This window comes from Anser cygnoides, chromosome 13 (genome assembly GCF_040182565.1).
Source record: "Anser cygnoides isolate HZ-2024a breed goose chromosome 13, Taihu_goose_T2T_genome, whole genome shotgun sequence".
Lineage (NCBI taxonomy): Eukaryota > Metazoa > Chordata > Aves > Anseriformes > Anatidae > Anser > Anser cygnoides.
In genome coordinates, this window is record NC_089885.1 from 3,997,178 (window position 1) to 4,012,017 (window position 14,840).

Genomic DNA, 14,840 nt, shown 5'->3' on the forward strand with positions numbered 1-14,840 from the left:
TTCCTTACTCCTCATGAGGAAAACCCCAGCAGAGCAAGGGCAGGGCACTCTAAGTCCCTTCACACCAAACTCTAGCGAGCAAATGCTGGTGACCTATTCAGTAAGGCTGAAATAACAATAGGATTGGATCTCTCTTATAACCAAACAATTAAAACTTTTGAACCTTGCTGATACACCTATGCAAGAGAATAAGATAAACTTTTCAGGTTAGGACACTTGTACTGCCCGCAGGGGATCTGGCCTTTAATGGTAGCTCTCTAAAACCCCTTTACCCGCAGCAGCTGTGCTTTTGTGCATAGCTACCTATTATACAAGAAGCCTCATAAGCATTTACATTTGCAAGAAAGAAGCAACATACCCCTCGGGCCCCCCTTTGCTCACCCGATTGATGTGTGTTTTATTTCTGTGAGACTGACTTCTCTGCCCATTGGGGTGTGCAAACACATGTCCTTCCTTTCCAGCTTCCACAGCTGCATGTGGAAGCTGCTGCTCACCACCTCTCAGGCAGCTGTACGAGTACAAGCTGGTGAAGCACCTTGACAAGAGCCTGTGTGAACCAAGGCCGCCTCCTGAGTGATGCCGCCATAGCAAAAGAGCCCTGTTTTCACTTCTGATTCTGTAGCTCTGGAGAACAAACCCACACCAGACCTCTCCTTAGATCACACTAGCCGCAAGCTTCATTCAGTGACTTACACCAATACAAAGCAAGTGCAAACCACAAAGGAAGGTAGAAAATAAAAGTCTTTATGCTAAATCACAGATGTGTCATGTTTACAAATTATCCAGTTGGGGCCACGCCCTCAGTTTGTAGCACCTGATACTCTGAAGTAAGCATATCAAGCGTTTTGGTACAACCATACTCATGTTTGGAAGTTCAAGACATGACGCTCTTCTTCTCAACCATTTCTTCTTCTCTTCTAGTCAACCATTTTCCTTTTAGCACATGAATCAGATTCCTACCTCATCCCCCTCTGAGCAGGTTCAGTATCCTTATCGCCTGTTACTGTGTTAGAGGTACGTGCTTGTTAATGGCCTCTGCCCAGCAGACAAGTGGAGAACAGCATGGAGCAGATGTCTCCTAAGTAAGTAAAGATTCATAAATTTCCTCCATAGGAATAGAGGAAATCTGGAATTTCTTCATCTTCAGAAATCTATTTTGTCTTCTGCCATGTAAATGGACAGACGGTTGGACTGATAAAGTCCAGTTCTGCATACCAGATTCCCTGATGAGGTATGGACACCTCAGCATTGCCTCCCTGCTCTGCTCTGCGTACTACATCTCTGTAAATGCCCTGTAAATTACTGAGCCAAAATCAAATCTTTAAAGCTAATTCTCTTACCCTCCTGCTGATGGAGCAGAGGAAAAGGGGCTGTATCCTGAGCTAAGGAAAGCTTTCAACAGCAGGATCGTGGATGGCTAACAGTCCATCCCAGACGTGCAAACAGAACAAAAGCAATATAATTAGGAAAGCACCTCTGAGGAAAATTTTTCTTCTACAGCAAACAGGATAAGTTATTTCTTGGAGGCCCTTTCTTTCCTGTTAAACACAGCTTGTTTGCCACAGCCCAAGCGGCTCAGCTTTTCCACTGAGCAGAAGCAACTGCTTAAACAAAGGATTTGCTCGGAGCTCAGTTACATCATTGCTGCTGCTTCTGGCAGGCTGCTGAGGAGGATGTGTGAGTAACGTATCAGCAGAGATGCTGAATGGTCGGCGCTAGGCAGGCTGGCTGCATGGAGCTGCATTCTGCTGGGAAAAGTGTGCTACAAGGATGCAGTTACTTAAAAACTATTCTGACCTCTTCAGGTCAGAATAGTCAGGAAAGATTTTCCCTCTGCATATTTATTTTTCCTCTGCAGAAATGAGGTAGACAAACACCTAACCTGCTGCCCGGGGCAGCCTCGGATGCTGGCTGTAATTGGTCTTGGAGAAAATAGTAATACCGTTTCACAAGGTGGTAATCTGGTGCCTATGTGGATAAAATGACAGATTTGCCCTGAAGAGGAAATCGGGTAATTGCGGAGACTGGTAGAACAATGTTCCTTTTAATGGTATCATGTTCAAAATCCACCAAACACTCCCCTTCCTAATGCCTTTTTAAATTGTCAGCACTTAAGCAAGTGACAGAAATAACAGTGTGAGGAAGGATGAGGACAAGCAATAATAAATACATTACTTTGGTTTAAAAAGCAGCTTTAGGAACAGATTATCAGCTAGTATAAATCAATAAATCTGCGCTGCTTTTAATAGAGCTTTCCAGGCTTATATCAGTTCTTGCTCTGCAAATAGCACCTCAGACCTTCCCATTTACAACATCTTAAAATGGTGCTTTGAGGATGCTCTATTGTCAAGAAGGATCTATTTTTCCAACAGGATTCTTGCAAACACAACCCAGCATGTGACAGCCAGGCAACTCCCATGCCAGCCCCATTAATGGATTTCTGCAAGTTCAAGACCCACACACATTGTGCTTTGGGAATATGTTTACTTCAAGTGGTGTCTGAAATAGCATCTCTACCACTGTGCCAGCTCAGGGAGAATTACACGGGTGCTAGCCACAAGTAATTCTTTTACAGCTCTCCACTGAGAATTCAGCATCTTCCTCCCAAATATCCAGCTAAAAGGAGTGGAGGGGATAAAAACCTAGAGTATTACACCTTGCCTTTGCAAATAGAGGTAGCTGAGGATAGAGCCTCCCGTGTCTCACATTGAGACTAGACCCGATAGCAGCACACAAATAGCTAACTGTGTCAGGGAGGTGTTCAAATATTGAGGCGTGATGCCCAAAGGACACCAGTCAGAGCCCAGTGTGACCTGACATCAACTTCACTGATGTGCAAGGACCAGGGAAATCGAGCCCCCTCCCATATCTGCAGTTAGCAGCTCTGCAGATGAGACAGAGCAGAAAGGGAAAGGCAAAGACCCCTCTGTACCATCTGGCAGGCACCTTAAGAAGAGGTGCACTCCGGGCCCTACAAAATGGTGTGGCAGTGGCTATTTGAACCTCTGCTGCCCCTGGGATCCCAGCAGCATGGCATCTGCCTCAGGAGTGATGCCCTTGGGAGCTGCTGGCAATGCACACGCCGCAGCTGACCCCCCTGTGACGATGGTGCCTGGGAGTGCCTTGTGTTGAGCGAAGTTAATGGGCACGCGCTGGGAACCTGGTTCACCAGCCCCTTGTACTTGCAGCTGGTGTAACTCTTCATTTTACAGGCAAGGTAGGAAGCCTTAGCCTGGCTGTACAAACTAGCCATTTGTTAAGTGAGTTTGTTAAAAAAGCCTAGCCTGTGGCTGAGTTTAAACCCTGAGCTTGTGAACGGTGTGGCTGTCACACCTGCAGCAACAGGGATGCTCCCAGTCTTCACAGGCTCTCTTCTCCCTAAGCTTACAGGCTCTATAGGATGGTTTCTATCTTGCAGCTACCATTTTAAATCTGGTACAATGTTGGGAGGGCACTGTAGTCATATACTTTTTCGCAATCAACAAGAGATACTATTTTTATGTGAGAACAAGTAGAAATAGCTGAGATAAATAGCACAAAGCAACACAGGACAATATCAGTGAAGTGCTCTGTGAGGAATTAGAACTGGAAAGGCCTGGAGAGAGTGAACATTTCTCCTCCCTTTTCAGTTCTTCCTTGTACTAGTTTAAGATGCAGGCTGGACGTAGGTACTGAAGCACCGTTCAAGATATGATTCAGTGAGGCTGGAAGAAATTTCTGGATTTTGTCATTTCTGGCTTGACTTGCAATGAGATACTTTGTCCTTCCTTATAACTTTCATAATAAATTCTTTTAAGCTCTTTGGCTGAGATATGTGGTAAAGACAAACACAATCAGTTTAGGCACCTTTGGTACTCTTTAGTACAAAAAAATGCTGGCACAGGGCGTCAAAACAGGAAGTATCAAAATTGCTTTAGTCAGGCTGCAAAAATGATATGCAATTACCAAAAACATTAGAAAAGCCCAGAAAAGTCTGCATTTGCAGGAGATCCACACAGACACTTAATAACTGTCACAGCTTCCTCTAGATTTCTCAGGGGTTCCTCAGTGTCACAGAGTGAACCCAGCCAGGACAGGGACACCTGCATTAAGGAATGGCCCTTCCATGGGGCTGAATGCACACAGGTCACTTTAGCTACATGCAGGGATGAGAGAGAAAAAAATTTAGCTCTTGAGGATACTATGACCTTTGTTGTTACAGATGGGTTTATTCTAAATGACAGAAGCATTTAAATAACTGGCTAACAGTTACCTCCAAAACTGCATTTCTTGCTATATGAGACATTGCTGACTCTTAAATTATAGTTTGTCATAAAGTGGATTTTCCAGTCCTTGCTCCACAGGATCTAGCTGGGACAGTGATATCATTCCTAAGGAAAAGCCACAAATGCTTAAGTGAGCTACAGTCAAATTTGATTTAAAACAACACAAGTTTTTAGAGTTGCAAAGAACAAAACTTTCCACAGCCAGCTGGCCTGGGAAAAATCAAAGCTTAGTTCATTCAGGCTCTCTTGTGCAGTGGTAGATTTGACTCAGTGCACTGGCATTTTGGATGCAAATGCTCAAAGGGTGGCACTAGTAGAATGAACTCTGCAAAGAACAGATATAAAGGCCTGACTGTTGAAGAGCTTCGTTCGTGCACCAGTGAGAGGCAAGTCCAAACTGCAGTGTCTAGTAACAGCAGGGCAAACAAAGAGCAGCCAAGAGAGACTGGAACTGCAACAAGAGAATGGGACAAGGAATGAAAAGCTTCTGCAGCGAGAAATAAACTAAAACAAAAGGCTGGTTTGGAAAAACTTTGGCAGTGGAAATACCAGGATGCATGTACACACATTTCTTCCAAATGGCCAGCAAACCACAGTTGCTTGTAAAGCTGTGCACACATTGTGTTCCGTGTTAGTGGTTGATCCACAGCTGATCAAGACCCACCCTGTCTGTAGGTGCAGCAGAGGCATCTAGCAAAGAGGCTGGGGGACCGATGCCGAATAACAGCACATCCAGTTGCCTGATTTGCACCCATCATTATCTTTGTAACCAGGAGCATAAGAGGTACAAACGTGGTCTGTGTGAGTCTGATGCTCTCTGTGTAAAGCAATTACTTCTCAGCTGTGGCATGAAGAATGCTGTTGCACCCTTCTTTTCCGAGGTGGCAATTCAGGAACAGGGCTGGTCACCCCATCTGTCACAGAATGCCCTGAATACATTGGACCATCATGCTGAAGTGGTCTTCAGGGCCTGTGAAATTCTTCTGGAAACTTCAGCGAGCTTTGGATGAGGCCCTGCAGCTGGTTAAGAAAGAAGTATCCATACCTGAGAGATTAATACTCATCTAGCTAGACAAAGCTGAGTTCAAGGCACTGCCTAGGCTCCCTGTGTGCTACTGCTACAATTCAGACTTCTGACTTCTCTGAGGTTACATAACAACATAAACCAGGGGTTTATTCAGAATGACACCGCATGCACTGATTGACACTTCTTTCAACTCGAGCAGTGCAAGCCCAGCACACAACGAGCAGTGCCAAGCTGCGAGGCATAACCTGGATGGCTGCAGGGGTCAGGAGAGAATTCTTTTCCTCCCACTCCTGTAGAGTCAACTCTATCACCCAGGGAGCATTTCCAGCTAAACCAAGAAGAGTCAGTCAGGGCCAGGGGCAAAATGAAGGGCTTGGGAGGCTAATGGTGTCATTTGGTGTAGCAAATCCCCTGAAATCCACTGACAATTTAGGAACATAATCCCCTCGCTTCTATTAGAATGACATGCTTCAGTCTTCCACACAAACGGGGGACTACACTTCCCCTATTCCCACAAACCCATATACAGTGATTTTTCTCAAAATAGGATGCATCAAACTGCCTAGTAGGAATGCCTTTGCCCCTGTTCATAGTGGGGATTAAGGTGTGAAATTCCTATTAGGGCAAGAGGATTAGGCTGCTGCATTTACATAAGGATTTGACACAGAGGATCAGTTCATTGGTGTACACAGGCTGATGCACAGCCTCTGCGGGGGCTAATTGCTGATGTTTCAGAGGAGGGGGAAAGCTGCTCCTTCACAAATAATACACTTCTGTCTTTTTGCATGGTGCTGCGTGGGGAGGCAAAATCCCTGATCCCTCCAGTGATCACTCTAAACACTAAAGAATGAGCTATAGGATTGTCCTGATGTCTCCATACATTTACATCTGTAGTAGGAAATGAGAAGGTAGGAGACAAGAAAAACTGTTAGATTTGGAACTGATGAAAGACAAGGAATTACTACACATTAAAAAAAAAAATCTGTGAAGCAGCAGCTCAGGGATGAAAACTATGGCACAAGTACCTGGATTAAAGAGATGAGGTAATTTCAAATGGGAAGGAAAAAAAAAAAAAAAGAGAGAGAGAGACTATAGCCCAAACACATGCTTTTTTAACAAAAAAAAATACCATCTGAGTTGCTCTTCACTGAATGGTTTATGTAGTAAGACCATGAAAGGTAAAGCTGTGCAGGCATGTAGACCTAAGAAAAAAAATGGACCAAAGCAACCCAGAGTGTCTGCTGTAACACCTACTATTACAACTCACGGAGATGAAGAACTGAAATTCAGAGCCCTCCTTTCCACGATCGGATCAGAAGACTGCACCACAAACTTAGTCTTTTCCCTCGACAATTCTGCATGCTAAATTTAGCAGTGGTAAGCAGGTGCATTGCCACTTCGGTTCCCATTCCTCAATCTTCCTTCACTTAGCCCTAGCAACAGAGCAGCCCATACTCTCAGAAGATAGTTTTATTTCTTTGAACCTCAGGGCTTTTCATCAGGGAAGAAAAAGCATGAACCTCTGACTATTACCCGCTTTTGATAGTCCAGGCTGGCAGTGACGATGTTGAAAAGAGAAGCCTCAAGGCTATCAAACAGGACTATAGGGGGCTGGGACGATTGGTGGAGGGAGCGGGAGTGCAGGTGGTGTTTTCGTCCATCCCTACGGGGGAAGGGAGAGGCACGGAGAGGACATGGAAAGCTCGCGTGGTTAATAGGTGGCTCAGAGGCTGGTGCCAGCACAAAAATTTTGGGTTTTTTCACCATGGGGAGCTTTACTCGGCACCCGGCCTGATGGCCCCAGACGGGTCCCTATCTCCAAGGGGAAAACGGATCCTAGGCCAGGAGCTGGCGGGACTCATAGAGAGCGCTTTAAACTTGGTAAGAAGGGGGACGGGGCTCAAACAAGGCTTGTTGGAGCTGTGCCGGGGGAAACAATGGCTAGGCCGGGGAAGAAGGCGATGGCCCAGCTGAAGTGCATCTACACTAATGCACGCAGCATGGGTAACAAACAGGAGGAGCTGGAAGCCATCGTGCAGCAGGCAGGCTACGACTTGGTTGCCATCACGGAGACGTGGTGGGACCGCTCCCACGACTGGAGTGCTGCAATGCCTGGCTATCGGCTCTTCAGGAGGGACAGGCAGCACAGAGGGGGTGGTGGCGTGGCTCTCTACATTAGAGAATCTTTTGATGTTGATGTTGTGGAACTCCAGGCTGGGAATGATAAGGTTGAATCCCTGTGGGTTAGGATCCGCGGGAAGGCCGGCAAGGCTAACTTCCTGGTCGGGGTCTGTTATAGGCCGCCGAACCAGGATGAGGAGACGGATGAGGAGTTTTATAGGCAACTGACAGAAGTTGCAAAATCGTCGGCGCTTGTCCTCGTGGGGGACTTCAACTTCCCGGACATATCCTGGAAGCACAACACGGCACAGAGAAAGCAGTCTAGGAGGTTTCTGGAGAGCGTGGGAGATAGCTTCCTGACGCAGCTGGTCAGCGAACCTACCAGGGGTGGTGCCCCGCTAGACCTTCTCTTCACAAACAGGGAAGGACTGGTGGGAGATGTGGTGGTCGGAAACTGTCTTGGGCAGAGTGACCACGAAATGGTAGAGTTCTCTATTCTTGGCGAGGCCAGGAAGGGGACCAGTAAAACTGCTCTATTGGACTTCCGGAGGGCTGACTTTGAGCTGCTCAGGACGCTGGTTGGCCGAGTCCCTTGGGAGGCGGTTCTGAAGGGCAGAGGAGTCCAGGAAGGCTGGGCGCTCCTCAAGAAGGAAATCGTGATGGCACAGGAGCGGTCCGTCCCCACGTGTCCAAAGACGAGCCGGCGTGGAAGAAGACCGGCCTGGCTCAACAGAGAGCTGCGGCTTGTGCTTAGCAGAAAAAAGAGGGTTTATAATCTTTGGAAAAAAGGGCGGGCCACTGAGGAGGACTACAAGGATGTAGCGAGGCTGTGCAGGGAGAAAATTAGAAAGGCCAAAGCTCATCTGGAGCTCAACCTGGCTACTGCCGTTAAAGACAACAAAAAATCCTTTTACAAATATATCAACGCGAAACGGAGGACTAAGGAGAATCTCCATCCTTTACTGGATGCAAGGGGAAACCTAGTTACTAAGGATGAGGAAAAGGCTGAGGTGCTTAATGCCGCCTTTGCCTCAGTCTTTAGCAGCAATACCGGTTGTTCTCTGGATACCCAGTGCCTTGAGCTGGTGGAAGGGGATGGGGAGCAGGACGTGGCCTTCGCTATCCATGAGGAAATGGTTGGCGACCTGCTACGAAGCTTGGATGTGCGCAAGTCGATGGGGCCGGATGGGATGCACCCGAGGGTACTGAAAGGACTGGCGGAGGAGCTGGCCGAGCCGCTTTCCATCATTTATCGGCAGTCCTGGCTATCGGGGGAGGTCCCAGTTGACTGGCGGCTAGCCAATGTGACGCCCATCTATAAGAAGGGCTGCAGGGCAGCCCCGGGGAACTATAGGCCTGTCAGTTTGACCTCAGTGCCAGGAAAGCTCATGGAGCAGATTATCTTGAGGGTCATCACGCGGCACTTGCAGGGCAAGCAGGCGATCAGGCCCAGTCAGCATGGGTTTATGAAAGGCAGGTCCTGCTTGACGAACCTGATCTCCTTCTATGACCAAGTGACGCGCTTGGTGGATGAGGGAAAGGCTGTGGATGTGGTTTACCTTGACCTCAGTAAGGCTTTTGACACCGTTCCCCACAACATTCTCCTCAAGAAACTGGCTGCTCGGGGCTTGGACTGGCGTACGCTTCGCTGGGTTAGAAACTGGCTGGATAGCCGGGCCCAGAGAGTTGTGGTGAATGGAGTCAAATCTGGTTGGAGGCCGGTCACTAGTGGTGTCCCCCAGGGCTCGGTACTGGGGCCGGTCCTCTTTAATATCTTTATCGATGATCTGGATGAGGGCGTCCAGTGCACCCTCAGTAAGTTTGCAGATGACACCAAGCTAAGTGCGTGTGTCGATCTGCTCGAGGGCAGGAAGGCTCTGCAGGAGGATCTGGATAGGCTGGAGCGATGGGCTGAGGTCAACTGTATGAAGTTCAACAAGGCCAAGTGCCGGGTCCTGCACCTGGGGCGCAACAACCCCAAGCAGAGCTACAGGCTGGGAGATGAGTGGCTGGAAAGCTGCCTGGCCGAGAAGGACCTGGGAGTATTGGTTGATAGTCGGCTGAATATGAGCCAGTGGTGTGCCCAGGTGGCCAAGAAGGCCAACAGCATCCTGGCCTGCATAAGAAGCAGTGTGGCCAGCAGGTCTAGGGAAGTGATTGTCCCCCTGTACTCGGCTCTGGTGAGGCCGCACCTCGAGTACTGTGTTCAGTTCTGGGCCCCTCGCTACAGGAAGGACATGGACGTGCTCGAGCGAGTCCAGAGAAGGGCGACCAAGCTGGTGAGGGGTCTGGAGAACAAGTCTGATGAGGAGCGGCTGAGGGTGCTGGGCTTGTTCAGCCTGGAGAAGAGGAGGCTCAGGGGCGACCTTATCGCTCTCTACAGTTACCTTAAAGGAGGCTGTATAGTGCTTTCTGCTCTTGTGAGTTTAACAGCAGATCCTTTAGCATATGTAATATATTATATTCTTGTTTATCCACTTCAGTATGTTTCATCAGCCAAACGTAAATATTCAGTGTGTTTACTTGTTTAGCTATTGTATAGCAATTTGCATAATTAAATTACCCAAAAGCATAAAATTAACACCTGATTGGAATCATCTTATTATGATTTATACCTGAAATAAGAAAAAAGTCCTGCAAAAGCAGAGCTTACAGATTCAGTAATTTAGGAATACGTTCAGTGGTCACTTTTAACTATAACAGCAGAAGTCAGCAGAGACCAGCTTCAGCCATGGCCAGTTTCCTTGCCTTTCCCCTTGAAGTGGTGAACACAGCTTCTCAAACCCTGAGAGCACCTCTGCACAAGCCAGCCTGCAGGAAGCTCTTCACATGCTTAAGAGCTTTGATGCATCTAAGCTGGCATGCTCGGCCGAGACCCAACCGAGACCCGAAGTGCAAGCCGAGCAGCACTCATGTCCCCTGTCACCTCTCCCTCTGTACCTGCTTGCAGCCAGGTACACCAAGTTTGGGCCTAAGTGGAAATCAACCCCCTCAAAATCTCTTTAGAGACAATCATTTTTCTTATTAACTCAGGATGCCATAGCCTACATAGGAGCAGTAATAAGAAACCAGAGTTCATAAAACCAAGGCCTTTGCCCAGATCATTAAATCACAACGCTCTCAACTCTGGAAGTTATTCATTGTTTTTCCCTTGCATGAAGTCTGAGTGGTGTATCCTTCTGAGGTAGAAGAAAGTCATTAGCAGCTATTTCATAGATGTGACCCACACAGCATACGATTATTATAAAGAATGAACAGCCAGTCACACATCAAATTAAGGAACAACGATTCATAAATCCAAAACCCAGTCTGACATCTTGCTTTTGTATGGGGTCTGGTAAAATCCCATTTGAAGCAGAACTGGAAATCATGCCTTTCAGTTTTACTCCTCCATTTGTGCAATAACAGGCCATTTCTGGCACACACTGCCACTTCTCTGACTCAGGGAGAAAAGGTGGATGTTAAAGAAGCCATAAATAGCATTTGATGGTTCTCCCATTTCTATTACAAGTTGACTTTGATTCAGCTCCCTGCGATTAACAGGAACAAGAGAAAGACAAATAAAATTATCCCAGCTGTTTGTGGCCAGCAGACCTGGCCTCCCAGCTGAGAGCTCTTTGTGCTGCTGAGAGCGTCACCAAGCAACCAGCCCTTGCAGCTGCCAGACGACAAAAAAGAAGTGAGAGCATGACTTATGGAAAGGAAGCACATGTGAAGGGGATAAAGGTTGGGACTGAATCAATCTCTGCTTTGTCTCCTGGCCTAAATACAGCACCAGATAAAAAAAGGAGATCACCGTCAATGGGACTCACCCGCTGAGGGGGCAGAACCCGGACACTTGTTTTGTGTTAGAAGCCAGACCCTTGGAGTACTGAACTCAGGTATCCCATACCCGATATCAGGACACAATGAAAAGATGAGAGATCGAGTCTGTTATGATGCTATTGAGACTTAGTATTCTTCATCAGTCTTAGCTGGTGCTCCAAAAACCAGCACAAGGTGGTCTACAGTACCTCTGCCAAAACGGCACTATTGTCCCAGTTGTAAGTCAAACCTGCATATAAGGCAAGTGGAAGTGAAAAAAGATTGTCTGATAACTGGAACAATATGGCAAGGAAAGCAAAGCAAACAGGCAAATCTCCATGCACGCAAGCAGGGAATTAATAAAATGGGAGAAAAAAATGGGTTGATAAATGAACACTCAAATTGTCGACAATGCTTTACTGATTGCTGTAGAAATGTTAGCTCTTAGAAAACTGCTAGAAGTAGGTAGTGGATATTCTTACAGAATCTGGGCAGTCCTTGATTAAAAAAGAAAAAAAAAGGAGGTTGAGATACCTGGCCTATATCATCCCCCAAGCAATCTGTAGTATCATTTAGGTCTTACGAGCCTTTTTTTTTTTTTTTAAACCAAAAAACATCTAGGACATGAAAATTTTTTTTAAATTTGAACATTAAACACAAATTAACAACCTCACTTCAGCCTCCCCATGAGTTTAAATGAGGCAAATCACACCTACCTGAAAATGCCACATTAATTGCCTAAACCTGGATCACACGCTGCAGCTGAAACAGGAGCAATGCGGGAGCGTTGCCAGGAGCCCTGAGACCCACTTCTACTGCTTGAGTACCTGAAGCACACTGCCTCTCTTCCATCATATAAAATATTTCCTGTAGCATCATCTACCTCCTGCTTTTGAAAGTAAGTCTTTGGTGAGTTATGCTTAGAAAAAAACCACACATACAGGTTGGTTTTCACCAGTATTAAATATTAGGAGATCTGTACATTAGAGCTCAGTGTATCCACTTTTGGGCTTAACTTTATTTTTCCTTGTTTACTGCCTATTTTACACTAAGCTGAACACTTCACACATACAGCTGGAAACAACCCAAACAATGAGTATCAGGATCAGATGGGATTGTTTCCAGAGTCTGCTTTCTGGAAGAGAAAGCATTTTGAAGAAACAGTGTAAAATGGAGCAATTCTGCACTGTTTGGCACTAAATCACTACCTGCTGCCAACAGTGGTGCAAAAACTTTATGAAGAAGCTCATGAGGTGGATAAAAATTCAAGGAAAAGTGGACGTTTCAGAAACTGTTCCATTTTAAAACTGCGAGAAATGCCAAGAATGCAAATATCTCTGTTGCTTTAGAGAACTAAAAATAACACTCACCAACAGCCTCTATCAAGACTCTTACACAAAATTCAGGCAGCCTTATGGCTTTCATTTTGAGTGTGACACATGAACGTTTTGCAACCCTCTGACTAGGGTTGTCTAAAATGAAGGAAAATCCCCATCCCATTTTCTCTCAAATATTAAAATTCACTAGAAGCAAAAATATGCCTCAATTTTTAGACGGTATTAAGCGATGTAAGTTCTTGTTTCTAATCCATAATGAAGGGCTTTCAAGTAGGCAGGAATAACATTCATAGCTCCTAACGTTGGCTATCTAGCTCAACTCTTTGATACACTTAATTTACATGTAATCCTGCAGTCTGCCAGCAGTTGATAAGGTTCCTGATATGTGCACATTTGAGGAAGAGAAGTTTAGTCCTCTTACTGCCTTTCTGGGGAGCTGAGCTCCACGATGGAAGGATACTCAGGTTTAAGTTTTCAAACAGATTTTTGCTTCTTAGCCTGATACATATGTCCCCAAATAGCTTTAAAATTATTGAAATGTTGAAATAGCTGCACTGCATTTTTTGCTTCTGCTTCCGTTATTAAAATACTTCACAGACTCCTGTAAATACCAGGCTGTATGGAAAGCAGGATGAAGGGCATAATTTCTCTCCACTCCAATGATACTATTTTGGAGATATAAAGACAAAGTGTGAAAATTAGGCATATCAAAGGAGTGGTTGACAGATGCTACAAATCCTGAGATAATGTCTATATGACACACTTGACTGAAGAATGGACAAGCACTCATTAAGAGCAAGATTTTAACAAGCACTCCATTTCTGTGCCCCAAATGTAAAGAGCAGGATGACACAGTTTTGGTAAAACCATTTCAAATGTTTCATCACACAGTGGGGCGATGTCACCTCTGTCTACAGTATTATAGTATAGATGATACTCCCCATCAGTAGAGCTACAGCTTCTCTCAGCCTCTGTACATAAGCAGACACCTTGGACCTCCAAAGGAAGTTACCTTATTGGGTGCCATGTCATTCTGATACCCCAGGCACAGGCAGACTCCCAGTTTCATATTCATAGGTACATACCACAACGTAGAAGCCATGAAGAGCCATGTAAGCCCAGGTGATTTAGCACTGAGCACTCCATGATACACACTCTGACCACTTGTAACTTACTTCATGTTTCACCCAAATCCCAGTCCAAGCATAACGCATTAACAAAGGAGCTTCCAAACACCTTTATATGCTATCCCACACCTCGTAGTGAAGATGGGAGAGCTGCAGAGGGCTGCAGGGCAGCAATCACTGGAGGAACTCCTTATTTGCTTCCGTCTTCTGAGGGTCACTTGCAAATGTGGAGAGGTAAAGTGGAAGGGCATTTAAAAGAATGTTCCTTTCTAAAATTTGAATGCATACTGTGTGTTCTAGCATGTTATTTTGTTCTGAATCTGTGCTAAGACATTGGTACTAGCCTGTTTCATCAAGGCCAATCCTCTCCGCTGAATAATTATATTTAATTTAAAAGCCAAGTATAAGAGTAATTACTAGAACTGTGCATTATTTTGCACTTACGATCTTCCATTATACTGCCTGTTCATCTTGGTAAGTCTCCCACTTTTCTCCAAATTTGCTTTATTGCAGTAATTCTTTTGTCTTCTTCACCAACAACATCCAGATCCAGATCACTCAAGACAAAAAACACTGGTATCTTGATACTTAATTTTACTGACAAAAAAAAAAAAAAAAGTATTTTTGCCCTAGTTTCTCCTAAACACGTCTCCAACCTGTGATAGTATTTTCCCTTCACATCAGTACTTTACATTCCTTAAGTTCTCGACGGTGCTTTTCCTCATGAGTTTTTGAAGTCCACATATCCACCGACTCTCTCCCCCCCATGACACTATCCCATTATTCTGTATTAATAGATTAACAAAGTGAAAGCTTTTCTTGCAAATTTACATTTATTCATACTGCATTATGTTGCGTATTTCATGATTCATTTTAACTTTCATTCCAGTTGATTTATCTAGTACAGAAAGTGAGTTTCCTAGTGAACTTTCAGCACCAGCCCTACAGAGGAGAATGGGTACACCCATCAGTCACCCGTCAGCAACATCATGAGCACGAGGGACTGGGGAAGGGCCTGAGTGGTTACGTCTGGAGCACAAGGGTAGCAATAGCTTGAAGCAATGCTTCTTTCACAGCAACACACACATGCCACAAGATACTTTCCTAAACCAATTACTCTTTCCTGTTCAGAGAACCCAAATAAAAGACAGCTGCTCTC

At 45.5% G+C, this 14,840-nt stretch overlaps 1 protein-coding gene across 19 annotated transcripts in view; it reads right to left on the minus strand.

Moving 5' to 3' along the window:
* The window catches only part of DCX (doublecortin), a 125,734-nt gene that overhangs the window by 46,737 nt on the left and 64,157 nt on the right, over positions 1–14,840 (minus strand). The window contains exon 3 of one of the 19 annotated variants that reach the window (XM_067005369.1): positions 3,075–4,370. The exons of the other annotated variants lie outside the window; for them this stretch is intronic. Within the exon in view, the coding sequence (XP_066861470.1) occupies positions 4,365–4,370 (6 nt within the window). The 3' untranslated portion in view covers positions 3,075–4,364. Of the gene's footprint in view, positions 1–3,074; positions 4,371–14,840 lie in introns of those variants that run through there. 19 annotated transcript variants of the gene reach the window in all.